The sequence below is a fragment of the Procambarus clarkii genome, chromosome 21 (genome assembly GCF_040958095.1).
Source record: "Procambarus clarkii isolate CNS0578487 chromosome 21, FALCON_Pclarkii_2.0, whole genome shotgun sequence".
Taxonomy (NCBI): Eukaryota; Metazoa; Arthropoda; class Malacostraca; order Decapoda; family Cambaridae; genus Procambarus; species Procambarus clarkii.
In genome coordinates this window covers 15,931,694-15,957,817 of record NC_091170.1, presented here as the reverse complement: position 1 = coordinate 15,957,817, position 26,124 = coordinate 15,931,694, and the positions used below count along the sequence as shown (strand labels likewise).

The 26,124-nt window shown below is 62.7% G+C and overlaps 1 protein-coding gene across 1 annotated transcript in view; it reads right to left on the bottom strand.

Moving 5' to 3' along the window:
• Window positions 1-1,268: 1,268 nt before the first annotated feature.
• Window positions 1,269-26,124, bottom strand: part of LOC138367105 (ice-structuring glycoprotein-like) — a 37,778-nt gene continuing 12,922 nt past the window's right edge. The window contains exons 2-10 of the mRNA XM_069328510.1: window positions 25,444-26,019; window positions 22,928-23,545; window positions 18,322-18,866; window positions 15,502-15,967; window positions 14,199-14,508; window positions 13,480-13,877; window positions 12,155-12,464; window positions 2,781-3,443; window positions 1,269-1,367 (exon numbers count right to left, since the gene is read on the bottom strand). Of these exons, the coding sequence (XP_069184611.1) occupies window positions 1,269-1,367; window positions 2,781-3,443; window positions 12,155-12,464; window positions 13,480-13,877; window positions 14,199-14,508; window positions 15,502-15,967; window positions 18,322-18,866; window positions 22,928-23,545; window positions 25,444-26,019 (3,985 nt within the window). The remainder of the gene's footprint in view (window positions 1,368-2,780; window positions 3,444-12,154; window positions 12,465-13,479; window positions 13,878-14,198; window positions 14,509-15,501; window positions 15,968-18,321; window positions 18,867-22,927; window positions 23,546-25,443; window positions 26,020-26,124) is intronic.

The window sequence follows — 26,124 nt, the reverse complement described above, 5'->3', positions numbered from 1 at the left end:
CTTTCTCGACAGGCTGACATTCCTCGCGTAACTGGTGGGCCTAGAACCAATACTATTCAGAACGTTGGTCGACCTTACGTTAGAAGACCGAACGCACTCCTCATTAGTGCACAGGCAGCCATTGTGGGAATATGTGCGGATCTAATCATCGGTCAAGACGTTGGTACGTGTTTCCAGACTGTACCTGTTATCCAAAGTCTTCAATTTCCTGTATTCCAGATTGCTGTTTCCCTGAGAGACCGCCAGGTCAGTACAAGAAACACCTGCATGCAGCCACCGTCAGTACCACGGTTTAAAGCAATGATGACTGTTCGCCCCAGTGTTTCGATCCTCTGCAGAACCTCGATGCTGATAATAACCAAGATGTGTAAGGTGACGTGGCTTCTGACAAGCACGTTAATCAGATCATTGCCCATGGTCTTGGAGGTTCACTCCGATCAAAACATCTCTATTATGGCAGCTCCTCAAGCAGGACTTCCTCTCAACATTGGTCATCTGTCTGTATAAGTTTAATTGGTTCTACCCAATCATACTAATTTGGTTTTTCTTTTTAGAAAACAACCAAATAATTTTTGGTGGGGAGGTGTTACGGTATCATCACCTTCCTTGGAGTATGGAGTGGCAATTTCCGTGCCATCTGTGGGTCGGCACTCCAGTTTCTCTGGTATTGGACACTACATGGACGCCATCTGTTGGTGGTGGCGTGACAGAGATAAATGGGTCTGGTTTCCTGCCTTAGTCAGAAGGAGAGCTCGATGTGGATGGCCTCTAGTGGGTGTCGTGTTGCGATCCGCGCCATCTAGGTTCTGCTACGAGCATAATGTCGACTCCCCTGTGAACAAGTGTTACCTCATGGTTTCCCCAGTGTCCTCTCCATCTAATTAATGACATTTTATGTCCACAGAAGTTAAATGAAAGCCGGTTGAACTGAGAAAGGCAGTTTACTTTGGGCAGAGGTAACCCTTAGCTTGGTCCTGCAAGAAGACTAAGTAGCCGCCGTCGATCTAAGCAGTGTGTTAGCTGCTGGTATACAAGTGTTGGTGAAGATCGGCGTACCCCGTGATTGGCTATTAAGGGAAACAGTGATGTGCCTAGCTTAAAGTGCTGCTAGCACACTGCTAGAGGCTTTTACCAGGGATGAGCTACCCCTGTTTGAGTTTGTTTGGGATCCCTGTCATCGTGTTGCTGAAGCGTACTGTCTGTGAGTAGCTGGAGAGCGAAGGTGGGGTGTAGGGGCATGGTGATACTGTGTGGGTGGACTGGCAGATCTAAAAGGTGAACTCGCCCGGGTTGTCCAGTACAAGTGGACAGGGTGCTGCGTTGGTGAAAACACTGGAGTTGGTGATTACTGCTGAAGTTTTTGTGTCCTGCGTGAAAGAAACGCAATTGTATATATGTTCAGTTATAATCTATTTATGTATATATTTAAGGCTAAAGGTGAATATATTGGTGAAGGGAACCGTGTATTGTTTACCCCCCCCCCCCTTATTCTGTACTGCACTGTACAGCCAGTTCTTGAAAGCTTACTACCGACTTGGGGTAGGATACAGTAAAAGAGGTTATAACATCAAGAACCCAGTTACTGGCCCACAGTGGCCATAAAACTGGGACAACAGTGCCTGAGGACAGTTACTACTAGGACAACAGTGCCTGAGCACAGCTGAACCTTGGTCAACAGTGCTTGAGGGGAGGGGGGAGAGAAAGACCCCACAACGGACCTATGGGCACGGAGGAGGGGTCAAGTTAGACACTTTTATGGGGGGGGGGAGGGAGGATTTAGATTATGAGTATGTTTAACCTCTATGTACTTTGTTAATATTATTTATAAAACATAGGGGTTATTTCTTTTCACCTTCTTTCATTTTAAGTATATATCCTTAAATATAAGCACCTTTAAAATCACTTAAAAACAACCAGGAGAGGGTGGGCCCTCTTACGGTACAGTCAAAGCCGTTATGTACGAGGAGGGGTACGGGGGGGACAACCCTACTGAGAGGAACCTGTTTTTTTACACCTGTCCATAGAGGGATGCGGGTGTAACTGGCACTCACCTGTGTGTATATTATACAAATATATATACATTTTTTTACTTAGATATATTGTCATACTTTTCTGTATAAAGAACATGATCATAGCAGTACATAATAGATGGCTATCTTCACTGTTTTTGACTGCTGTCACACCCACCTCTGATGACCTATTATGGAGTGGCTCTATCTGGCACTCCGCTTCTGATTTTCTTATCTGATCGATGTACATAGGTGGCTCTATTTGTCACCAAATCCACTACTCGCGGCAGGAGTGAGGGAGGGCGTGGCTGGAGTGAGGGAGGGTGTGGCTGGAGTGAGGGAGGGTGTGGCTGAAGTGAGGGAGGGCGTGGCAAGAGTGAGGGACGGCGTGGCAGGAGTGAGGGAGGGTGTGGCAGGAGTGAGGGAGGGTGTGGCAGGAGTGAGGGAGGGCGTGGCAGGAGTGAGGGAGGGCGTGTCAGGATTGAGGGTGAGCATGGAAGGAGTGAGGGAGGACGTGGCAGGAGTAAGGGAGGGTGTAGCAGGAGTAAGGGAGGGTGTAGCAGGAGTAAGGGAGGGTGTAGCAGGAGTAAGGGAGGGTGTAGCAGGAGTAAGGGAGGGTGTAGCAGGAGTAAGGGAGGGCGTTGCATGAGTGAGGGAGGGCGTGGCAGGAATGAGGGAGGGCGTGGCAGGAGTGAGGGAGGAGGTTACAGGAGTGAGGGAGGGGGTTAGAGGAGTGAGGGATGGTGTGGTAGGAGTGAGGGAGGGCTTGACAAGAGTGAGGGAGGGCGTGGCAGCAGTGAGGGAGGGCGTGGCAGCAGTGAGGAAGGGCGTTGCAGGAGTGAGCGAGGGCGTGGCAGGATTGAGGGAGGGCGACACAGGAGTGAGGGAGAGCGTGGCAGGAGCGAAGGAGGGCGTGAGATATTGAAGGAGGGCGTTGTAGGAGTGAGGGAGGGCGTAGCAGGAGTGAGGGAGGGCGTAGCAGGAGTGAGGGAGGGCGTGGCAGGAGTGAGGAAGGGCGTGGCAGGAGTGAGCGAGGGCGTGGCAGGATTGAGGGAGGGCGACACAGGAGTGAGGGAGAGCGTGGCAGCAGTGAGGGAGGGCGTGAGATAGTGAAGGAGGGCGTGGCAGGAGTGAGGGAGGGCGTGGTAGCAGTGAGGGAGAGCGTGGCAGGAGTGAGGGAGGGCGTGGCAGGAGTGAGGGAGGGCGTGGCAGAAGTGAGGGAGAGCGTGGCAGGAGTGAAAGAGCGCGTGAGATAGTGAAGGAGGGCGTGGCAGGAGTGAGGGAGGGCGTGGTAGCAGTGAGGGAGAGCGTGGCAGGAGTGAGGGAGGGCGTGGCAGGAGTGAGGGAGGGCGTGGCAGGAGTGAGGGAGGGCGTGGCAGGAGTGAGGGAGAGCGTGGCAGGAGTGCGAGGGAGTTTTTTTTTTATTATTATTTTCTACCACAAACGTGGCCACACATTTACAATGCTAACCAGCATATATACATTTTCTTCTGTCCTCCATGGACAGGGTTAGAGATCAGTTAAACATATAGTTCAGGGATTTGTTGAACAATCAACCACAGAAAGTGATTCGGTACTTTTAAAATGCTAAGCTAACCTACATACGTAAATACATAGATACACAGATTTACGTATGCCCTACATAAAGTGTTCGAAGTGTCATTAATGTGCATTTACAAAGGTGAAATGCAATTCTGATCAGCTTCCATATGTACTTTATACACATACATATACATTCACATACATATACATACACACACATATATATGTACATATACATATATACATGTATATATACACACACACATGCATTCACATACATTTGTCTCTTTTACTCTGACAGGGTGAGATAGCTGACATTGAGACTATTGTGCAATTAAGCACTTAATCACTGAAGGTGATTAAGGTGCTTTTACGAGCTCAGGTTATATAGTTACATCACATACATACATTGTATAAATGATACATTACATGGTCAATCTTGGGTACAAGTCCAATATATCACCAAGTGTTCCAGTACTCATATAGTAATTACACAGTTCAGCATACCTCAGCCCAGGAGGGCGAAAGTCAGTCAGTATGGGACATTCTACAATATAATGTTCGAGAGTGCATGTTTTCTCTTTCACAAAGTTGACACATTGTGTACTCGACATTTGAGTTTTGAGAAAGCTGCCAGATATGTCTATATCCCAGGCGAATTCTGGCCACTATAACATCACATTGCCGGGTTCTTGTTCTATTACTCCCATATGTGAATGTCTCCTCACGATATCTATCATAATATTTAATGCTACAACTTTCAGGTCTTTGTGAATTTGTTAGGTCGGTGAGATCTTCATTAGATATTTGTTTAAGTATTCTCTTTGTCACTGCTAATGAAACACCCATATCAATTTCTACCACTGGTTTTCTGTAGGCTGACTTAGCAAGCATATCAACAGTGTCATGCCTTGAGATGCCAACATGTGATGGAATCCATAAGAATTTAATTTCAAATCTCTTTTCTTTAGCAGCTAAAACATTCATTCGAATATCACTGACTATTTTCTGGGTGTCACTACTATGTGCGTTCAATGCCAGGAGTGCACTCTGCGAGTCACAGTATATAAGTCCACTGCCTTTGTCTTTTAAAAATTCAGTGGCAAGGTATATGCCTGCAAGTTCGGTTTGAGTTGTACTTGCCCAGTCATTGACGCGCTTCATTGCTGTATGTACGAGAGAAGATTGTTCAAATATATTACATGCACATCCGGTACATCGTCCACCTTCTTCTACAGAGCCGTCGGTATAGCACTGATACACATCGTTACCCATACTCTGAGTACTTTCAGCGATGTTTTTCAGTGTTAACTGTTTTAATAATGTAGAGTGCACACTATCTTTCTTGGGCGCATTTACAAAATCAACTGATAGATCCCAGTTATCCCATGGAGCAATTGGCTGATTAATCATTAATAGAGTTGGGTACATATTTAATATTTTGATGGAGTTGGCTACCTTGTAGAACCAAAATACATAATCAGATTTAGGGAGGGAGTAGCAGGAGTGAGGGAGGGCGTGGCAAGAGTGAAGGAGAGCGTGAGAAAGTGAGGGAAGGCGTGGCAGGAGTGAGGGAAGGCGTGGAAGGAGTATGGGAGGGCGTGGCAGGAGTGAGGGAGGGCGTGGCAGGAGTGAGGGAGGGCGTGGCATGTGTGAGGGAGGGCGTGGCCGGAGTGAGAGAGGGCCTGGCAGGAGTGAGGGAGAGCGTGGTAGGAGTGAGGGAGGGCGTGGCAGGAGTGAGGGAGGGCACGGCAGGAGTGAGGGAGAGAGTGGCAGGAGTGAGGGAGGGTGTGGCAGGAGTGAGGGAGGGCGTGGCCGGATTGAGGGAGGTAGCGGCAGGAGTGAGAGAGGGCGAGATAGGAGTGAGGGAGAGCGTGGAAGGAGTGAGGGAGGGCGTGGCAGGATTGAGGGAGGGCGTGGAAGGAGTGAGGGAGGGCGTGACAAGAGTGAGGGAGGGTGTGGCAGGAGTGAGGGACAGCGTGGCAGGAGTGAGGGAGGGCGTGGCAGGCGTGAGGGAGAGCGTGGAAGCAGTGAGGAAGGGCGTGGAAGGAGTGAGGGAGGGCTAGATAGGAGTGAGGGAGGGCGTGGCAGGAGTGAGGGAGGTAGCGGCAGGAGTGAGAGAGGACGAGATAGGAGTGAGGGAGAGCGTGGAAGGAGTGAGGGAGGGTGTGGAAGGAGTGAGGGAGGGCGTGGCAGGAGTGAAGGAGGGCGTGGCAGGAGTGAGGGAGGTCGTAGCAGGAGGGAGGGAGTGGGAGATAGGACTGAGGGAGAGCGTAGCAGGAGTGAGGGAGGGCGTGGCAGGAGTGAGGGAGGTCGTAGCAGGAGGGAGGGAGTGGGAGATAGGACTGAGGGTGGGCGTAGCAGGAGTGAGGGAGGGCGTGGCAGGAGTGAGGGAGGGCGTGGCATGAGTGAGGGAGGGCATGAGTGAGGGAGGGCGTGGCATGAGTGAGGGAGGGCATGAATGAGGGTGGGCGTGGCCGGAATGAGGGAGGGCGTGGCCGGAGTGAGGGAGGGCGTGGCATGAGTGAGGGAGGGCATGAGTGAGGGTGGGCGTGGCCGGAATGAGGGAGGGCGTGGCATGAGTGAGGGAGGGCGTGGCATGAGTGAGGGAGGGCGTGGCATGAGTGAGGGAGGGCGTGGCAGGAGTGAGGGAGGGCGTGGCAGGAGTGAGGGAGGGCGTGGCAGGAGTGAGGGAGGTCGTGGCAGGAGTGAGGGAGGGCGTGGCATGAGTGAGGGAGGGCGTGGCCGGAATGAGGGAGGGCGTGGCCAACCTGTGAGGGAGGGCGTGGCATGAGTGAGGGAGGGCGTGGCATGAGTGAGGGAGGGCGTGGCATGAGTGAGGGAGGGCGTGGCATGAGTGAAGGAGGGCGTGGCAGGAGTGAGGGAGGGCATGAGTGAGGGAGGGCGTGGCATGAGTGAGGGAGGGCATGAGTGAGGGTGGGCGTGGCCGGAATGAGGGAGGGCGTGGCCGGAGTGAGGGAGGGCGTGGCATGAGTGAGGGAGGGCATATGTGAGGGTGGGCGTGGCCGGAATGAGGGAGGGCGTGGCCGGAGTGAGGGAGGGCGTGGCATGAGTGAGGGAGGGCGTGGAATGAGTGAGGGAGGGCGTGGCATGAGTGAGGGAAGGGGTGGCATGAGTGAGGGAGGGCGTAACAGGAGTGAGGGAGGGCGTTGCATGAGTGAGGGAGGGCGTGGCAGGAGTGAGGGAGGGCGTGGCATGAGTGAGGGAGGGCGCGGGAGGAGTTAGGGAGGGCGTGGCAGGAGTGAGGGAGGGCGTGGCAGGAGTGTGAGAGGGCGTGGCAGCAGTGAGGGACGGCGTGGCAGCAGTGAGGGAGGGCGTGGCAGCAGTGAGGGAGGGCGTGGCAGGAGTGAGGGAGGGCGTGGTAGGAGTGTGGGAGGGCGTGGCAGGAGTGAGGGAGGGCGTGGCAGGAGTTAGGGAGGGCGTGGCAGGAGTGAGGGAGGGCGTGGCAGGAGTGAGGGAGGGCGTGGCAGGAGTGTGGGAGGGCGTGGCAGGAGTGAGGGAGGGCGTGGCAGGAGTTAGGGAGGGCGTGGCAGGAGTTAGGGAGGGCGTGGCAGGAGTTAGAGAGGGCGTGGCAGGAGTTAGGGAGGGCGTGGCAGGAATTAGGGAGGGCGTGGCAGGAGTGAGGGAGGGCGTGGTAGGAGTGTGCGAGGGCGTGGCAGCAGTGAGGGAGGGCGTGGCAGCAGTGAGGGAGGACGTGGCAGGAGTGAGAGAGGGCGTGGCAGAAGTGAGAGAGGGCGTGGCAGGAGTGAGGGAAGGCGTGGCAGGAGTGTGGGAGGGCGTGGCAGCAGTGAGGGAGGGCTTGGCAGCAGTAAGGGAGGGCGTGGCAGGAGTGAGAGAGGGCGTGGCAGGGGTGAGAGAGGGCGTGGCAGGAGTGAGAGAGGGCGTGGCAGGAGTATGGGAGGGCGTGGCAGGATTGAGGGAGGGCGTGGCATGAGTGAGGGAGGGCGTGGCAGGAGTGAGGGAGGGCGTGGCAGGAGTGAGGGAGGACGTGGCAGGAGTGAGGGAGGGCGTGGCAGGAGTGAGGGAGGGCGTGGCAGGAGTGAGGGAGGACGTTGCAGGAGTGAGGGAGGCCGTAGCAGGAGTGAGGGAGGGCGTAGCAGGAGTGAGGGAGGGCGTGGCAGGAGTATGGGAGGGCGTGGCAGGATTGAGGGAGGGCGTGGCATGAGTGAGGGAGGGCGTGGCAGGAGTGAGGGAGGACGTTGCAGGAGTGAAGGAGGGCGTGGCAGGAGTGAGGGAGGGCGTGGCAGGAGTGAGGGAGGGCGTGGCAGGAGTGAGGGAGGACGTTGCAGGAGTGAGGGAGGGCGTAGCAGGAGTGAGGGAGGGCGTAGCAGGAGTGAGGGAGGGCGTGGCAGGAGTGAGGGAGGGCGTGGCAGGAGTGAGGGAGGGCGTGGCAGGAGTGAGGGAGGGCGTGGCAGGAGTGAGGGAGGGCGTGGCAGGAGTGAGGGAGGGCGTGGCAGGAGTGAGGGAAGGCGTGGCAGGAGTGTGGGAGGGCGTGGCAGCAGTGAGGGAGGGCTTGGCAGCAGTAAGGGAGGGCGTGGCAGGAGTGAGAGAGGGCGTGGCAGGGGTGAGAGAGGGCGTGGCAGGAGTGAGAGAGGGCGTGGCAGGAGTATGGGAGGGCGTGGCAGGATTGAGGGAGGGCGTGGCATGAGTGAGGGAGGGCGTGGCAGGAGTGAGGGAGGACGTTGCAGGAGTGAAGGAGGGCGTGGCAGGAGTGAGGGAGGGCGTGGCAGGAGTGAGGGAGGGCGTGGCAGGAGTGAGGGAGGACGTTGCAGGAGTGAGGGAGGCCGTAGCAGGAGTGAGGGAGGGCGTAGCAGGAGTGAGGGAGGGCGTGGCAGGAGTATGGGAGGGCGTGGCAGGATTGAGGGAGGGCGTGGCATGAGTGAGGGAGGGCGTGGCAGGAGTGAGGGAGGACGTTGCAGGAGTGAAGGAGGGCGTGGCAGGAGTGAGGGAGGGCGTGGCAGGAGTGAGGGAAAGCGTGGCAGGAGTGAGGGAGGGCGTTGCAGGAGTGAGGGAGGGCGTAGCAGGAGTGAGGGAGGGCGTAGCAGGAGTGAGGGAGGGCGTGGCAGGAGTGAGGGAGGGCGTGGCAGGAGTGAGGGAGGGCGTGGCAGGAGTGAGGGAGGGCGTGGCAGGAGTGAGGGAGGGCGTGGCAGGAGTGAGGGAGGGCGTGGCAGGAGTGAGGGAGGGCATGGCAGGAGTGAGGGAGGGCGTGGCAGGAGTGAGGGAGGGCGTGGCAGGAGTGAGGGAGGACGTTGCAGGAGTGAAGGAGGGCGTGGCAGGAGTGAGGGAGGGCGTGGCAGGAGTGAGGGAGGACGTTGCAGGAGTGAGGGAGGGCGTGGCAGGAGTGAGGGAGGGCGTGGCAGGAGTGAGGGAGGGCGTGGCAGGAGTGAGGGAGGGCGTGGCAGGAGTGAGGGAGGACGTTGCAGGAGTGAGGGAGGGCGTGGCATTCGTGAGGGAGGGCGTGGCAGGAGTGAGGGAGGGCGTGGCAGGAGTGAGGGAGGGCGTAGCAGGAGTGAGGGAGGGCGTGGCAGGAGTGAGGGAGGGCGTGGCAGGAGTGAGGGAGGGCGTGGCAGGAGTGAGGGAGGGCGTGGCAGGAGTGAGGGAGGACGTTGCAGGATAGAGGGAGGGCGTTGCAGGAGTGAGGGAGGGCGTGGCAGGAGTGAGGGAGGGCGTGGCAGGAGTGAGGGAGGGCGTGGCAGGAGTGAGGGAGGGCGTGGCAGGAGTGAGGGAGGGCGTGGCAGGATTGAGGGAGGGCGTGGCAGGATTGAGGGAGGGCGTGGCAGGAGTGAGGGAGGGCGTGGCAGGAGTGAGGGAGGGCGTGGCAGGAGTGAGGGAGGGCGTGGCCGGAGTGAGACAGAGCGTGGCAGGAGTGAGGGAGAGCGTGGTAGGAGTGAGGGAGGACGTGGCAGGAGTGAGAGTGGGCGTGGCAGGAGTGAGAGAGGGCGTGACAGGAGTGAGAGAGGGCGTGACAGGAGTGAGGGAGGTCGTGACAGGAGTGAGGGAGGGCGTGGCAGGAGTGAGGGAGGGCGTGACAGGAGTGAGGGAGGGCGTTGCAGGAGTAAGGGAGGGCGTGGCAGTAGTGAGGGAGAACGTGACAGTAGTGAGGTAGGGCGTGGCAGGAGTGAGGGAGGGCGTGGGAGGAGTTAGGGAAGGAGTGGCAGGAGTGAGGGAGGGCGTGACAGTAGTGAGGTAGGGCGTGGCATGAGTGAGGGAGAGCGTGGTAGGAGTGCGGGAGGGCGTGGCATGTGTGAGGGAGGGCATGAGTGAGGGTGGGCGTGGCCGGAATGAGGGAGAGCGTGGCCGGAGTGAGGGAGGGCGTGGCATGAGTGAGGGAGGGCATGAGTGAGGGTGGGCGTGGCCGGAATGAGGGAGGGCGTGGCCGGAGTGAGGGAGGGCGTGGCATGAGTGAGGGAGGGCGTGGAATGAGTGAGGGAGGGCGTGGCATGAGTGAGGGAAGGGGTGGCATGAGTGAGGGAGGGCGTAACAGGAGTGAGGGAGGGCGTGGCATGAGTGAGGGAGGGCGTGGCAGGAGTGAGGGAGGGCGTGGCATGAGTGAGGAAGGGCGTAGCAGGAGTGAGGGAGGGCGTGGCATGAGTGAGGGAGGGCGCGGGAGGAGTTAGGGAGGGCGTGGCAGGAGTGAGGGAGGGCGTGGCAGGAGTGTGAGAGGGCGTGGCAGCAGTGAGGGACGGCGTGGCAGCAGTGAGGGAGGGCGTGGCAGCAGTGAGGGAGGGCGTGGCAGGAGTGAGGGAGGGCGTGGTAGGAGTGTGGGAGGGCGTGGCAGGAGTGAGGGAGGGCGTGGCAGGAGTTAGGGAGGGCGTGGCAGGAGTGAGGGAGGGCGTGGCAGGAGTGAGGGAGGGCGTGGCAGGAGTGTGGGAGGGCGTGGCAGGAGTGAGGGAGGGCGTGGCAGGAGTTAGGGAGGGCGTGGCAGGAGTTAGGGAGGGCGTGGCAGGAGTTAGGGAGGGCGTGGCAGGAGTTAGGGAGGGCGTGGCAGGAATTAGGGAGGGCGTTGCAGGAGTGAGGGAGGGCGTGGTAGGAGTGTGCGAGGGCGTGGCAGCAGTGAGGGAGGGCGTGGCAGCAGTGAGGGAGGACGTGGCAGGAGTGAGAGAGGGCGTGGCAGGAGTTAGGGAGGGCGTGGCAGGAGTGAGGGAAGGCGTGGCAGGAGTGTGAGAGGGCGTGGCAGCAGTGAGGGAGGGCTTGGCAGCAGTAAGGGAGGGCGTGGCAGGAGTGAGAGAGGGCGTGGCAGGGGTGAGAGAGGGCGTGGCAGGAGTGAGAGAGGGCGTGGCAGGAGTATGGGAGGGCGTGGCAGGATTGAGGGAGGGCGTGGCATGAGTGAGGGAGGGCGTGGCAGGAGTGAGGGAGGACGTTGCAGGAGTGAAGGAGGGCGTGGCAGGAGTGAGGGAGGGCGTGGCAGGAGTGAGGGAGGGCGTGGCAGGAGTGAGGGAGGACGTTGCAGGAGTGAGGGAGGCCGTAGCAGGAGTGAGGGAGGGCGTAGCAGGAGTGAGGGAGGGCGTGGCAGGAGTATGGGAGGGCGTGGCAGGATTGAGGGAGGGCGTGGCATGAGTGAGGGAGGGCGTGGCAGGAGTGAGGGAGGACGTTGCAGGAGTGAAGGAGGGCGTGGCAGGAGTGAGGGAGGGCGTGGCAGGAGTGAGGGAGGGCGTGGCAGGAGTGAGGGAGGACGTTGCAGGAGTGAGGGAGGGCGTAGCAGGAGTGAGGGAGGGCGTAGCAGGAGTGAGGGAGGGCGTAGCAGGAGTGAGGGAGGGCGTGGCAGGAGTGAGGGAGGGCGTGGCAGGAGTGAGGGAGGGCGTGGCAGGAGTGAGGGAGGGCGTGGCAGGAGTGAGGGAGGGCGTGGCAGGAGTGAGGGAGGGCGTGGCAGGAGTGAGGGAGGGCGTGGCAGGAGTGAGGGAGGACGTTGCAGGAGTGAAGGAGGGCGTGGCAGGAGTGAGGGAGGGCGTGGCAGGAGTGAGGGAGGACGTTGCAGGAGTGAGGGAGGGCGTGGCAGGAGTGAGGGAGGGCGTAGCAGGAGTGAGGGAGGGCGTGGCAGGAGTGAGGGAGGACGTTGCAGGAGTGAGGGAGGGCGTAGCAGGAGTGAGGGAGGGCGTAGCAGGAGTGAGGGAGGACGTTGCAGGAGAGAGGGAGGGCGTTGCAGGAGTGAGGGAGGGCGTGGCAGGAGTGAGGGAGGGCGTGGCAGGAGTGAGGGAGGGCGTGGCAGGAGTGAGGGAGGGCGTGGCAGGAGTGAGGGAGGGCGTGGCAGGAGTGAGGGAGGGCGTGGCAGGAGTGAGGGAGGGCGTGGCAGGAGTGAGGGAGGGCGTGGCAGGAGTGAGAGAGGGCGTGGCAGGAGTGAGGGAGGGCGTGGCAGGAGTGAGGGAGGGCGTGGCAGGAGTGAGGGAGGGCGTGGCAGGAGTGAGGGAGGGCGTGGCCGGAGTGAGACAGAGCGTGGCAGGAGTGAGGGAGAGCGTGGTAGGAGTGAGGGAGGACGTGGCAGGAGTGAGAGAGGGCGTGGCAGGAGTGAGAGAGGGCGTGACAGGAGTGAGTGAGGGCTTGACAGGAGTGAGGGAGGGCGTGGCAGGAGTGAGGGAGGTCGTGACAGGAGTGAGGGAGGGCGTGGCAGGAGTGAGGGAGGGCGTGACAGGAGTGAGGGAGGGCGTTGCAGGAGTAAGGGAGGGCGTGGCAGTAGTGAGGGAGAACGTGACAGTAGTGAGGTAGGGCGTGGCAGGAGTGAGGGAGGGCGTGGCAGGAGTGAGGGAGGGCGTGGGAGGAGTTAGGGAAGGAGTGGCAGGAGTGAGGGAGGGCGTGACAGTAGTGAGGTAGGGCGTGGCATGAGTGAGGGAGAGCGTGGTAGGAGTGCGGGAGGGCGTGGCATGTGTGAGGGAGGGCGTGGCCGGAGTGAGAGAAGGCCTGGCTGGAGTGAGGGAGAGCGTGGTAGGAGTGAGGGAGGGCGTGGCAGGAGTGAGGGAGGGCACGGCAGCAGTGAGGGAGAGAGTGGCAGGAGTGAGGGAGGGGGTGGCAGGAGTGAGGGAGGGCGTGGCCGGATTGAGGGAGGTAGCGGCAGGAGTGAGAGAGGGCGAAATAGGAGTGAGGGAGAGCGTGGAAGGAGTGAGGGAGGGCGTGGCAGGAGTGAGGGAGGGCGTAGCAGGAGTGAGGGAGGGCGTGGCGGGAGTGAGGGAGGGCGTGGCAGGAGTGAGGGAGGTCGTTGCAGGAGGGAGGGAGTGGGAGATAGGAACTGAGGGAGAGCGTAGCAGGAGTGAGGGAGGGCGTGGCAGGAGTGAGGGAGGTCGTAGCAGGAGGGAGGGAGTGGGAGATAGGACTGAGGGTGGGCGTAGCAGGAGTGAGGGAGGGCGTGGCAGGAGTGAGGGAGGGCGTGGCAGGAGTGAGGGAGGGCGTGGCATGAGTGAGGGAGGGCATGAGTGAGGGAGGGCGTGGCATGAGTGAGGGAGGGCATGAGTGAGGGTGGGCGTGGCCGGAATGAGGGAGGGCGTGGCCGGAGTGAGGGAGGGCGTGGCATGAGTGAGGGAGGGCATGAGTGAGGGTGGGCGTGGCCGGAATGAGGGAGGGCGTGGCCGGAGTGAGGGAGGGCGTGGCATGAGTGAGGGAGGGCGTGGCATGAGTGAGGGAGGGCGTGGCATGAGTGAGGGAGGGCGTTGCATGAGTGAGGGAGGGCGTGGCATGAGTGAGGGAGGGCGTGGCTGGAGTGAGGGAGGGCGTGGCATGAGTGAGGGAGGGCGTGGCATGAGTGAGGGAGGGCGCGGCAGGAGTTAGGGAGGGCGTGGCAGGAGTGTGGGAGGGCGTGGCAGGAGTGTGAGAGGGCGTGGCAGCAGTGAGGGAGGGCGTGGCAGGAGTGAGGGAGGGCGTAACAGGAGTGAGGGAGGGCGTGGCATGAGTGAGGGAGGGCGTGGCAGAAGTGAGGGAGGGCGTGGTATGAGTGAGGGAGGGCGTAGCAGGAGTGAGGGAGGGCGTGGCATGAGTGAGGGAGGGCGCGGCAGGAGTTAGGGAGGGCGTGGCAGGAGTGAGGGAGGGCGTGGCAGGAGTGTGAGAGGGCGTAGCAGCAGTGAGGGAGGGCGTGGCAGGAGTGAGGGAGGGCGTGGCAGGAGTGAGGGAGAGCGTGGCAGGAGTGAGGGAGGGCGTTGCAGGAGTGTGGGAGGGCGTGGCAGGAGTGAGGGAGGGCGTGGCAGGAGTGAGGGAGGGGGTCGCAGGAGTGAGGGAGGGCGTGGTAGGAGTGAAGTAGGGCGTTGCAGGAGTGAGGGAGGGCGTGACCGGAGTGAGAGAGGGCGTGGTAGGAGTGAGGGAGGGCGTGGCAGAAGTGAGAGAGGGCTTGGCAGGAGTGAGGGAGAGCGTGGCAGGAGTGAGGGAGGGCGTGGCCGGAGTGAGAGAGGGCGTGGCAGGAGTGAGGGAGAGCGTGGTAGGAGTGAGGGAGGACGTGGCAGGAGTGAGAGAGGGCGTGGCAGGAGTGAGAGAGGGCGTGGCAGGAGTGAGAGAGGGCGTGGCAGGAGTGAGGGAGGTCGTGACAGAAGTGTGGGAGGGCGTGGCAGGAGTGAGGGAGGGAGTGCCAGGAGTGAGGGAGGGCGTGACAGGAGTGAGTGAGGGCGTGACAGGAGTGAGGGAGGGCGTGGCAGGAGTGAGGGAGGTCGTGACAGGAGTGAGGGAGGGCGTGGCAGGAGTGAGGGAGGGCGTGACAGGAGTGAGGGAGGGCGTTGCAGGAGTAAGGGAGGGCGTTGCAGGAGTAAGGGAGGGCGTGGCAGTAGTGAGGGAGGACGTGACAGTAGTGAGGTAGGGCGTGGCAGGAGTGAGGGAGGGCGTGGGAGGAGTTAGGGAAGGAGTGGCAGGAGTGAGGGAGGGCGTGACAGTAGTGAGGTAGGGCGTGGCATGAGTGAGGGAGAGCGTGGTAGGAGTGCGGGAGGGCGTGGCATGTGTGAGGGAGGGCGTGGCCGGAGTGAGAGAGGGCCTGGCAGGAGTGAGGGAGAGTGTGGTAGGAGTGAGGGAGGGCGTGGCAGGAGTGAGGGAGGGCACGGCAGGAGTGAGGGAGAGAGTGGCAGGAGTGAGGGAGGGTGTGGCAGGAGTGAGGGAGGGCGTGGCCGGATTGAGGGAGGTAGCGGCAGGAGTGAGAGAGGGCGAGATAGGAGTGAGGGAGAGCGTGGAAGGAGTGAGGGAGGGCGTGGCAGGATTGAGGGAGGGCGTGGAAGGAGTGAGGGAGGGCGTGACAAGAGTGAGGGAGGGTGTGGCAGGAGTGAGGGACAACGTGGCAGGAGTGAGGGAGGGCGTGGCAGGAGTGAGGGAGAGCGTAGAAGCAGTGAGGGAGGGCGTGGAAGGAGTGAGGGAGGGCTAGATAGGAGTGAGGGAGGGCGTGGCAGGAGTGAGGGAGGTAGCGGCAGGAGTGAGAGAGGACGAGATAGGAGTGAGGGAGAGCGTGGAAGGAGTGAGGGAGGGCGTGGAAGGAGTGAGGGAGGGCGTGGCAGGAGTGAAGGAGGGCGTGGCAGGAGTGAGGGAGGTCGTAGCAGGAGGGAGGGAGTGGGAGATAGGACTGAGGGAGAGCGAAGCAGGAGTGAGGGAGGGCGTGGCAGGAGTGAGGGAGGTCGTAGCAGGAGGGAGGGAGTGGGAGATAGGACTGAGGGTGGGCGTAGCAGGAGTGAGGGAGGGCGTGGCAGGAGTGAGGGAGGGCGTGGCATGAGTGAGGGAGGGCATGAGTGAGGGAGGGCGTGGCATGAGTGAGGGAGGGCATGAGTGAGGGTGGGCGTGGCCGGAATGAGGGAGGGCGTGGCCGGAGTGAGGGAGGGCGTGGCATGAGTGAGGGAGGGCATGAGTGAGGGTGGGCGTGGCCGGAATGAGGGAGGGCGTGGCATGAGTGAGGGAGGGCGTGGCATGAGTGAGGGAGGGCGTGGCATGAGTGAGGGAGGGCGTGGCATGAGTGAGGGAGGGCGTGGCTGGAGTGAGGGAGGGCGTGGCTGGAGTGAGGGAGGGCGTGGCTGGAGTGAGGGAGGGCGTGGCATGAGTGAGGGAGGGCGCGGCAGGAGTTAGGGAGGGCGTGGCAGGAGTGAGGGAGGGCGTGGCAGGAGGGTGAGAGGGCGTGGCAGCAGTGAGGGAGGGCGTGGCAGGAGTGACGGTGGGCGTGGCATGAGTGAGGGAGGGCGTGGCATGAGTGAGGGAGGGCGTGGCATGAGTGAGGGAGGGCGTGGCATGAGTGAGTGAGGGCGTGGCATGAGTGAGGCAGGGCGTAGCAGGAGTGAGGGAGGGCGTGGCATGAGCGAAGGAGGGCGCGGCAGAAGTTAGGGAGGGCGTGGCAGGAGTGAGGGAGGGCGTGGCAGGAGTGTGAGAGGGCGTGGCAGCAGTGAGGGAGGGCGTGGCAGCAGTGAGAGAGGGCGTGGCAGGAGTGAGGGAGGGCGTGGCAGGAGTGTGGGAGAACGTGGCTGGAGTGAGGGAGGGCGTGGCAGGAGTTAGGGAGGGCGTGGCAGGAATTAGGGAGTGCGTGGCAGGAGTTAGGGAGGGCGTGGCAGGATTGATGGAGGGCGTGGCAGGAGTGTGTGAGGGCGTGGCAGGAGTGAGGGAGGGCGTGGCAGGAGTGAGAGAGGGCGTGGCAGGAGTGAGAGAGGGCGTGGCAGGAGTTAGGGAGGGCGTGGCAGGAGTGAGGAAGGGCGTGGCAGGAGTGTGGGAGGGCGTGGCAGCAGTGAGGGAGGGCGTGGCAGCAGTGAGGGAGGGCGTCGCAGGAGTATGGGAGGGCGTGACAGGAGTGAGGGAGGACGTTGCAGGAGTGAGGGAGGGCGAGGCAGGAGTATGGGAGGGCGTGGCATGATTAAGGGAGGGCGTGGCATGAGTGAGGGAGGGCGTGGCAGGAGTGAGGGAGGACGTTGCAGGAGTGAAGGAGGGCGTGGCAGGAGTGAGGGAGGGCGTGGCAGGAGTGAGGGAGGGCGTGGTAGGAGTGAGGGAGGACGTTGCAGGAGTGAGGGAGGGCGTAGCAGGAGTGAGGGAGGGCGTGGCATGAGTATGGGAGGGCGTGGCAGGATTGAGGGAGGGCGTGGCATGAGTGAGGGAGGGCGTGGCAGGAGTGAGGGAGGACGTTGCAGGAGTGAAGGAGGGCGTGGCAGGAGTGAGGGAGGGCGTGGTAGGAGTGAGGGAGGGCGTGGCAGGAGTGAGGGAGGACGTTGCAGGAGTGAAGGAAGGCGTGGCAGGAGTGAGGGAGGGCGTGGCAGGAGTGAGGGAGGACGTTGCAGGAGTGAGGGAGGACGTTGCAGGAGTGAGGCAGGGCGTGGCAGGAGTGAGGCAGGGCGTGGCAGGAGTGAGGGAGGGCGTGGCAGGAGTGAGGGAGGGCGTGGCAGGAGTGAGGGAGGGCGTGGCAGGAGTGAGGGAGGGCGTGGCAGGAGTGAGGGAGGGCGTGGCAGGAGTGAGGGAGGGCGTGGCAGGAGTGAGGGAGGGCGTGGCAGGAGTGAAGTAGGGCGTTGCAGGAGTGAGGGAGGGCGTGACCGGAGTGAGAGAGGGCGTGGTAGGAGTGAGGGAGGGCGTGGCTGAAGTGAGGGAGGGCTTGGCAGGAGTGAGGGAGGGCGTGGTAGGAGTGAGGGAGGGCGTGGCTGAAGTGAGGGAGGGCTTGGCAGGAGTGAGGGAGGGCGTGTCTGGAGTGAGGGAGGGCGTGGCCGGAGTGAGAGAGGGCGTGGCAGGAGTGAGGGAGAGCGTGGCAGGAGTGAGGGAGAGCGTGGTAGGAGTGAGGGAGGACGTGGCCGGAGTGAGAGAGGGCGTGGCCGGAGTGAGAGAGGGCGTGGCAGGAGTGAGAGAGGGCGTGGCAGGAGTGAGGGCGTAGCAGGAGTGAGGGAGGTCGTGACAGAAGTGTGGGAGGGCGTGGCAGGAGTGAGGGAGGGATTGCCAGGAGTGAGGGAGGGAGTGCCAGGAGTGAGGGAGGGCGTGACAGGAGTGAGTGAGGGCGTGACAGGAGTGAGGGAGGGCGTGGCAGGAGTGAGGGAGGTCGTGACAGGAGTGAGGGAGGGCGTGGCAGGAGTGAGGGAGGGCGTGACAGGAGTGAGGGAGGGCGTTGCAGGAGTAAGGGAGGGCGTGGCAGTAGTGAGGGAGGACGTGACAGTAGTGAGGTAGGGCGTGGCAGGAGTGAGGGAGGGCGTGGGAGGAGTTAGGGAAGGAGTGGCAGGAGTGAGGGAGGGCGTGGCAGTAGTGAGGTAGGGCGTGGCATGAGTGAGGGAGAGCGTGGTAGGAGTGCGGGAGGGCGTGGCATGTGTGAGGGAGGGCGTGGCCGGAGTGAGAGAGGGCCTGGCTGGAGTGAGGGAGAGCGTGGTAGGAGTGAGGGAGGGGGTGGCAGTAGTGAGGGAGGGCGTGGCCGGATTGAGGGAGGGCGTGGCCGGATTGAGGGAGGTAGCGGCAGGAGTGAGAGAGGGCGAGATAGGAGTGAGGGAGAGCGTGGAAGGAGTGAGGGAGGGCGTGGCAGGATTGAGGGAGGGCGTGGCGGGAGTGAGGGAGGGCGTGGCAGGAATGAGGGAGGGCGTGGAAGAAGTGAGGGAGGGCGAGATAGGAGTGAGGGAGAGCGTGGCAGGAGTGAGGGAGGGCGTGGCAGGAGTGAGGGAGGGCGAGATAGGAGTGAGGGAGGGCGTGGCAGGAGTGAGGGAGGTAGCGGCAGGAGTGAGAGAGGGCGAGATAGGAGTGAGGGAGAGCGTGGAAGGAGTGAGGGAGGGCGTGGAAGGAGTGAGGGAGGGCGTGGCGGGAGTGAGGGAGGGCGTGGCAGGAGTGAGGGAGGTCGTAGCAGGAGGGAGGGAGTGGGAGATAGGACTGAGGGAGGGCGTAGCAGGAGTGAGGGAGGGCGTGGCAGGAGTGAGGGAGGGCGTAGCAGGAGTGAGGGAGGTCGTGCCAGGAGTGAGTGAGAGCGTGGCAGGAGTGAGGGAGGGCGTGGCCGGATTGAGGGAGGTCGTGGCAGGAGTATGAGAGGGCGAGATAGGAGTGAGGGAGAGCGTAGCAGGAGTGAGGGAGGTCGTGACAGGAGTGAGGGAGGGCGTGGCAGGAGTGAGGGAGGGCGTGGCCGGATTGAGGGAGGTCGTGGCAGGAGTATGAGAGGGCGAGATAGGAGTGAGGGAGAGCGTGGCAGGAGTTAGGGAGGGCGTGGCAGGAGTGAGGGAGAGCGTGGCAGGAGTGAGGGAGAGCGTGGCAGGAGTGAGGGAGAGCGTGGCAGGAGTGAATGAGGGAGTAGCAGGAGTGATGGAGGGAATGGCAGGAGTGAAGGAGGGCGTGGCAGTAGTGAGGGAGTGCGTGGCAGGAGTGAGGGAGAGCGTGGCAGCAGGGAGGGTGGGCGTGGCACTAGTGATGGAGGGCGTGGCAGGACTGAAGGAGGGAATGGCAGGAGTGATGGAGGGAATGGCAGGAGTGATGGAGGGAATGGCAGGAGTGATGGAGGGAATGGCAGGAGTGAAGGAGGGCGTGGCAGTAGTGAGGGAGTGCGTGGCAGGAGTGAGGGAGGGCGTGGCAGGAGAGAGGGAGGGCGTGGCAGGAGTGATGGAGGGAGTGGCAGGAATGATGGAAGGAGTGGCAGGAGTGAGGGAGGGAGTGGCAGGAATGAAGGAGGGAGTGGCAGGAGTGATGGAGGGAGTGGCAGGAGTGATGGAAGGAGTGGCACGAGTGATGGAGGGAGTGGCAGGAGTGATGGAGGGAGTGGCAGGAATGAAGTAGGTCGAAACCGGAGTGAGGGAGGGCGTGGCAGAAGTGAGGGAGGTCGTAGCAGGAGGGAGGGAGTGGGAGATAGGAGTGAGGGTGGGCGTAGCAGGAGTGAGGGAGGTCGTGGCAGGAGTGAGGGAGGGCGTGGCAGGAGTGAGGGAGGGCGTGGCAGGAGTGAGGGAGGGCGTGGCAGGAGTGAGGGAGGACGTTGCAGGAGTGAAGGAGGGCGTGGCAGGAGTGAGGGAGGGCGTGGTAGGAGTGAGGGAGGGCGTGGCAGGAGTGAGGGAGGACGTTGCAGGAGTGAAGGAGGGCGTGGCAGGAGTGAGGGAGGGCGTGGCAGGAGTGAGGGAGGACGTTGCAGGAGTGAGGGAGGACGTTGCAGGAGTGAGGGAGGGCGTGGCAGGAGTGAGGGAGGGCGTGGCAGGAGTGAGGGAGGGCGTGGCAGGAGTGAGGGAGGGCGTGGCAGGAGTGAGGGAGGGAGTGGCAGGAGTGAGGGAGGGCGTGGCAGGAGTGAGGGAGGGCGTGGCAGGAGTGAGGGAGGGCGTGGAATGAGTGAAGTAGGGCGTTGCAGGAGTGAGGGAGGGCGTGACCGGAGTGAGAGAGGGCGTGGTAGGAGTGAGGGAAGGCGTGGCAGAAGTGAGGGAGGGCTTGGCAGGAGTGAGGGAGGGCGTGGCAGGAGTGAGGGAGAGCGTGGTAGGAGTGAGGGAGGACGTGGCCGGAGTGAGAGAGGGCGTGGCAGGAGTGAGAGAGGGCGTGGCAGGAGTGAGGGCGTAGCAGGAGTGAGGGAGGTCGTGACAGAAGTGTGGGAGGGCGTGGCAGGAGTGAGGGAGGGAGTGCCAGGAGTGAGGGAGGGCGTGCCAGGAGTGAGTGAGGGCGTGACAGGAGTGAGGGAGGGCGTGGCAGGAGTGAGGGAGGTCGTGACAGGAGTGAGGGAGGGCGTGGCAGGAGTGAGGGAGGGCGTGACAGGAGTGAGGGAGGGCGTGGCAGGAGTGAGGGAGGTCGTGACAGGAGTGAGGGAGGGCATGGCAGGAGTGAGGGAGGGCGTGACAGTAGTGAGGTAGGTCGTGGCATGAGTGAGGGAGAGCGTGGTAGGAGTGCGGGAGGGCGTGGCATGTGTGAGGGAGGGCGTGGCCGGAGTGAGAGAGGGCCTGGCTGGAGTGAGGGAGAGCGTGGTAGGAGTGAGGGAAGGCGTGGCAGGAGTGAGGGAAGGCGTGGCAGGAGTGAGGGAAGGCGTGGCAGGAGTGAGGGAAGGCGTGGCAGGAGAGAGGGAGGGCACGGCAGGAGTGAGGGAGAGAGTGGCAGGAGTGAGGGAGGGGGTGGCAGTAGTGAGGGAGGGCGTGGCCGGATTGAGGGAGGGCGTGGCCGGATTGAGGGAGGTAGCGGCAGGAGTGAGAGAGGGCGAGATAGGTGTGAGGGAGAGCGTGGAAGGAGTGAGGGAGGGCGTGGCAGGATTGAGGGAGAGCGTGGCAGGAGTGAGGGAGGGCGTGGCAGGAGTGAGGGAGGGCGAGATAGGAGGGAGGGAGGGCGTGGCAGGAGTGAGGGAGGTAGCGGCAGGAGTGAGAGAGGGCGAGATAAGAGTGAGGGAGAGCGTGGCAGGAGTGAGGGAGGGCGTGGGAGGAGTTAGGGAAGGAGTGGCAGGAGTGAGGGAGGGCGTGGCAGTAGTGAGGTAGGGCGTGGCATGAGTGAGGGAGAGCGTGGTAGGAGTGCGGGAGGGCGTGGCATGTGTGAGGGAGGGCGTGGCCGGAGTGAGAGAGGGCCTGGCTGGAGTGAGGGAGAGCGTGGTAGGAGTGAGGGAGGGGGTGGCAGTAGTGAGGGAGGGCGTGGCCGGATTGAGGGAGGGCGTGGCCGGATTGAGGGAGGTAGCGGCAGGAGTGAGAGAGGGCGAGATAGGAGTGAGGGAGAGCGTGGAAGGAGTGAGGGAGGGCGTGGCAGGATTGAGGGAGGGCGTGGCGGGAGTGAGGGAGGGCGTGGCAGGAATGAGGGAGGGCGTGGAAGAAGTGAGGGAGGGCGAGATAGGAGTGAGGGAGAGCGTGGCAGGAGTGAGGGAGGGCGTGGCAGGAGTGAGGGAGGGCGAGATAGGAGTGAGGGAGGGCGTGGCAGGAGTGAGGGAGGTAGCGGCAGGAGTGAGAGAGGGCGAGATAGGAGTGAGGGAGAGCGTGGAAGGAGTGAGGGAGGGCGTGGAAGGAGTGAGGGAGGGCGTGGCGGGAGTGAGGGAGGGCGTGGCAGGAGTGAGGGAGGTCGTAGCAGGAGGGAGGGAGTGGGAGATAGGACTGAGGGAGGGCGTAGCAGGAGTGAGGGAGGGCGTGGCAGGAGTGAGGGAGGGCGTAGCAGGAGTGAGGGAGGTCGTGCCAGGAGTGAGTGAGAGCGTGGCAGGAGTGAGGGAGGGCGTGCCAGGAGTGAGTGAGGGCGTGACAGGAGTGAGGGAGGGCGTGGCAGGAGTGAGGGAGGTCGTGACAGGAGTGAGGGAGGGCGTGGCAGGAGTGAGGGAGGGCGTGACAGGAGTGAGGGAGGGCGTGGCAGGAGTGAGGGAGGTCGTGACAGGAGTGAGGGAGGGCATGGCAGGAGTGAGGGAGGGCGTGACAGTAGTGAGGTAGGTCGTGGCATGAGTGAGGGAGAGCGTGGTAGGAGTGCGGGAGGGCGTGGCATGTGTGAGGGAGGGCGTGGCCGGAGTGAGAGAGGGCCTGGCTGGAGTGAGGGAGAGCGTGGTAGGAGTGAGGGAAGGCGTGGCAGGAGTGAGGGAAGGCGTGGCAGGAGTGAGGGAAGGCGTGGCAGGAGTGAGGGAAGGCGTGGCAGGAGAGAGGGAGGGCACGGCAGGAGTGAGGGAGAGAGTGGCAGGAGTGAGGGAGGGGGTGGCAGTAGTGAGGGAGGGCGTGGCCGGATTGAGGGAGGGCGTGGCCGGATTGAGGGAGGTAGCGGCAGGAGTGAGAGAGGGCGAGATAGGTGTGAGGGAGAGCGTGGAAGGAGTGAGGGAGGGCGTGGCAGGATTGAGGGAGAGCGTGGCAGGAGTGAGGGAGGGCGTGGCAGGAGTGAGGGAGGGCGAGATAGGAGGGAGGGAGGGCGTGGCAGGAGTGAGGGAGGTAGCGGCAGGAGTGAGAGAGGGCGAGATAAGAGTGAGGGAGAGCGTGGCAGGAGTGAGGGAGGGCGTGGGAGGAGTTAGGGAAGGAGTGGCAGGAGTGAGGGAGGGCGTGGCAGTAGTGAGGTAGGGCGTGGCATGAGTGAGGGAGAGCGTGGTAGGAGTGCGGGAGGGCGTGGCATGTGTGAGGGAGGGCGTGGCCGGAGTGAGAGAGGGCCTGGCTGGAGTGAGGGAGAGCGTGGTAGGAGTGAGGGAGGGGGTGGCAGTAGTGAGGGAGGGCGTGGCCGGATTGAGGGAGGGCGTGGCCGGATTGAGGGAGGTAGCGGCAGGAGTGAGAGAGGGCGAGATAGGAGTGAGGGAGAGCGTGGAAGGAGTGAGGGAGGGCGTGGCAGGATTGAGGGAGGGCGTGGCGGGAGTGAGGGAGGGCGTGGCAGGAATGAGGGAGGGCGTGGAAGAAGTGAGGGAGGGCGAGATAGGAGTGAGGGAGAGCGTGGCAGGAGTGAGGGAGGGCGTGGCAGGAGTGAGGGAGGGCGAGATAGGAGTGAGGGAGGGCGTGGCAGGAGTGAGGGAGGTAGCGGCAGGAGTGAGAGAGGGCGAGATAGGAGTGAGGGAGAGCGTGGAAGGAGTGAGGGAGGGCGTGGAAGGAGTGAGGGAGGGCGTGGCGGGAGTGAGGGAGGGCGTGGCAGGAGTGAGGGAGGTCGTAGCAGGAGGGAGGGAGTGGGAGATAGGACTGAGGGAGGGCGTAGCAGGAGTGAGGGAGGGCGTGGCAGGAGTGAGGGAGGGCGTAGCAGGAGTGAGGGAGGTCGTGCCAGGAGTGAGTGAGAGCGTGGCAGGAGTGAGGGAGGGCGTGGCCGGATTGAGGGAGGTCGTGGCAGGAGTATGAGAGGGCGAGATAGGAGTGAGGGAGAGCGTAGCAGGAGTGAGGGAGGTCGTGACAGGAGTGAGGGAGGGCGTGGCAGGAGTGAGGGAGGGCGTGGCCGGATTGAGGGAGGTCGTGGCAGGAGTATGAGAGGGCGAGATAGGAGTGAGGGAGAGCGTGGCAGGAGTTAGGGAGGGCGTGGCAGGAGTGAGGGAGAGCGTGGCAGGAGTGAGGGAGAGCGTGGCAGGAGTGAGGGAGAGCGTGGCAGGAGTGAATGAGGGAGTAGCAGGAGTGATGGAGGGAATGGCAGGAGTGAAGGAGGGCGTGGCAGTAGTGAGGGAGTGCGTGGCAGGAGTGAGGGAGAGCGTGGCAGCAGGGAGGGTGGGCGTGGCACTAGTGATGGAGGGCGTGGCAGGACTGAAGGAGGGAATGGCAGGAGTGATGGAGGGAATGGCAGGAGTGATGGAGGGAATGGCAGGAGTGATGGAGGGAATGGCAGGAGTGAAGGAGGGCGTGGCAGTAGTGAGGGAGTGCGTGGCAGGAGTGAGGGAGGGCGTGGCAGGAGAGAGGGAGGGCGTGGCAGGAGTGATGGAGGGAGTGGCAGGAATGATGGAAGGAGTGGCAGGAGTGAGGGAGGGAGTGGCAGGAATGAAGGAGGGAGTGGCAGGAGTGATGGAGGGAGTGGCAGGAGTGATGGAAGGAGTGGCACGAGTGATGGAGGGAGTGGCAGGAGTGATGGAGGGAGTGGCAGGAATGAAGTAGGTCGAAACCGGAGTGAGGGAGGGCGTGGCAGAAGTGAGGGAGGTCGTAGCAGGAGGGAGGGAGTGGGAGATAGGAGTGAGGGTGGGCGTAGCAGGAGTGAGGGAGGTCGTGGCAGGAGTGAGGGAGGGCGTGGCAGGAGTGAGGGAGGGCGTGGCAGGAGTGAGGGAGGGCGTGGCAGGAGTGAGGGAGGACGTTGCAGGAGTGAAGGAGGGCGTGGCAGGAGTGAGGGAGGGCGTGGTAGGAGTGAGGGAGGGCGTGGCAGGAGTGAGGGAGGACGTTGCAGGAGTGAAGGAGGGCGTGGCAGGAGTGAGGGAGGGCGTGGCAGGAGTGAGGGAGGACGTTGCAGGAGTGAGGGAGGACGTTGCAGGAGTGAGGGAGGGCGTGGCAGGAGTGAGGGAGGGCGTGGCAGGAGTGAGGGAGGGCGTGGCAGGAGTGAGGGAGGGCGTGGCAGGAGTGAGGGAGGGAGTGGCAGGAGTGAGGGAGGGCGTGGCAGGAGTGAGGGAGGGCGTGGCAGGAGTGAGGGAGGGCGTGGAATGAGTGAAGTAGGGCGTTGCAGGAGTGAGGGAGGGCGTGACCGGAGTGAGAGAGGGCGTGGTAGGAGTGAGGGAAGGCGTGGCAGAAGTGAGGGAGGGCTTGGCAGGAGTGAGGGAGGGCGTGGCAGGAGTGAGGGAGAGCGTGGTAGGAGTGAGGGAGGACGTGGCCGGAGTGAGAGAGGGCGTGGCAGGAGTGAGAGAGGGCGTGGCAGGAGTGAGGGCGTAGCAGGAGTGAGGGAGGTCGTGACAGAAGTGTGGGAGGGCGTGGCAGGAGTGAGGGAGGGAGTGCCAGGAGTGAGGGAGGGCGTGCCAGGAGTGAGTGAGGGCGTGACAGGAGTGAGGGAGGGCGTGGCAGGAGTGAGGGAGGTCGTGACAGGAGTGAGGGAGGGCGTGGCAGGAGTGAGGGAGGGCGTGACAGGAGTGAGGGAGGGCGTGGCAGGAGTGAGGGAGGTCGTGACAGGAGTGAGGGAGGGCATGGCAGGAGTGAGGGAGGGCGTGACAGTAGTGAGGTAGGTCGTGGCATGAGTGAGGGAGAGCGTGGTAGGAGTGCGGGAGGGCGTGGCATGTGTGAGGGAGGGCGTGGCCGGAGTGAGAGAGGGCCTGGCTGGAGTGAGGGAGAGCGTGGTAGGAGTGAGGGAAGGCGTGGCAGGAGTGAGGGAAGGCGTGGCAGGAGTGAGGGAAGGCGTGGCAGGAGTGAGGGAAGGCGTGGCAGGAGAGAGGGAGGGCACGGCAGGAGTGAGGGAGAGAGTGGCAGGAGTGAGGGAGGGGGTGGCAGTAGTGAGGGAGGGCGTGGCCGGATTGAGGGAGGGCGTGGCCGGATTGAGGGAGGTAGCGGCAGGAGTGAGAGAGGGCGAGATAGGTGTGAGGGAGAGCGTGGAAGGAGTGAGGGAGGGCGTGGCAGGATTGAGGGAGAGCGTGGCAGGAGTGAGGGAGGGCGTGGCAGGAGTGAGGGAGGGCGAGATAGGAGGGAGGGAGGGCGTGGCAGGAGTGAGGGAGGTAGCGGCAGGAGTGAGAGAGGGCGAGATAAGAGTGAGGGAGAGCGTGGAAGGAGTGAGGGAGGGCGTGGAAGGAGTGAGGGAGGGCGTGGCGGGAGTGAGGGAAGGCGTGGCAGGAGTGAGGGAGGTCGTAGCAGGAGGGAGGGAGTGGGAGATAGGACTGAGGGAGGGCGTAGTAGGAGTGAGGGAGGTCGTGGCAGGAGTGAGGGAGGTCGTGGCAGGAGTGAGGGAGGGCGTGGCAGGAGTGAGGGAGGGCGTAGCAGGAGTGAGGGAGGTCGTGCCAGGAGTGAGTGAGAGCGTGGCAGGAGTGAGGGAGGGCGTGGCCGGATTGAGGGAGGTCGTGGCAGGAGTATGAGAGGGCGAGATAGGAGTGAGGGAGAGCGTGGCAGGAGTTAGGGAGGGCGTGGCAGGAGTGAGGGAGAGCGTGGCAGGAGTGAGGGAGAGCGTGGCAGGAGTGAGGGAGGGAGTAGCAGGAGTGATGGAGGGAATGGCAGGAGTGAAGGAGGGCGTGGCAGTAGTGAGGGAGTGCGTGGCAGGAGTGAGGGAGAGCGTGGCAGCAGGGAGGGAGGGCGTGGCACTAGTGATGGAGGGCGTGGCAGGACTGAAGGAGGGAGTAGCAGGAGTGATGGAGGGAATGGCAGGAGTGATGGAGGGAATGGCAGAAGTGAAGGAGGGCGTGGCAGTAGTGAGGGAGTGCGTGGCAGGA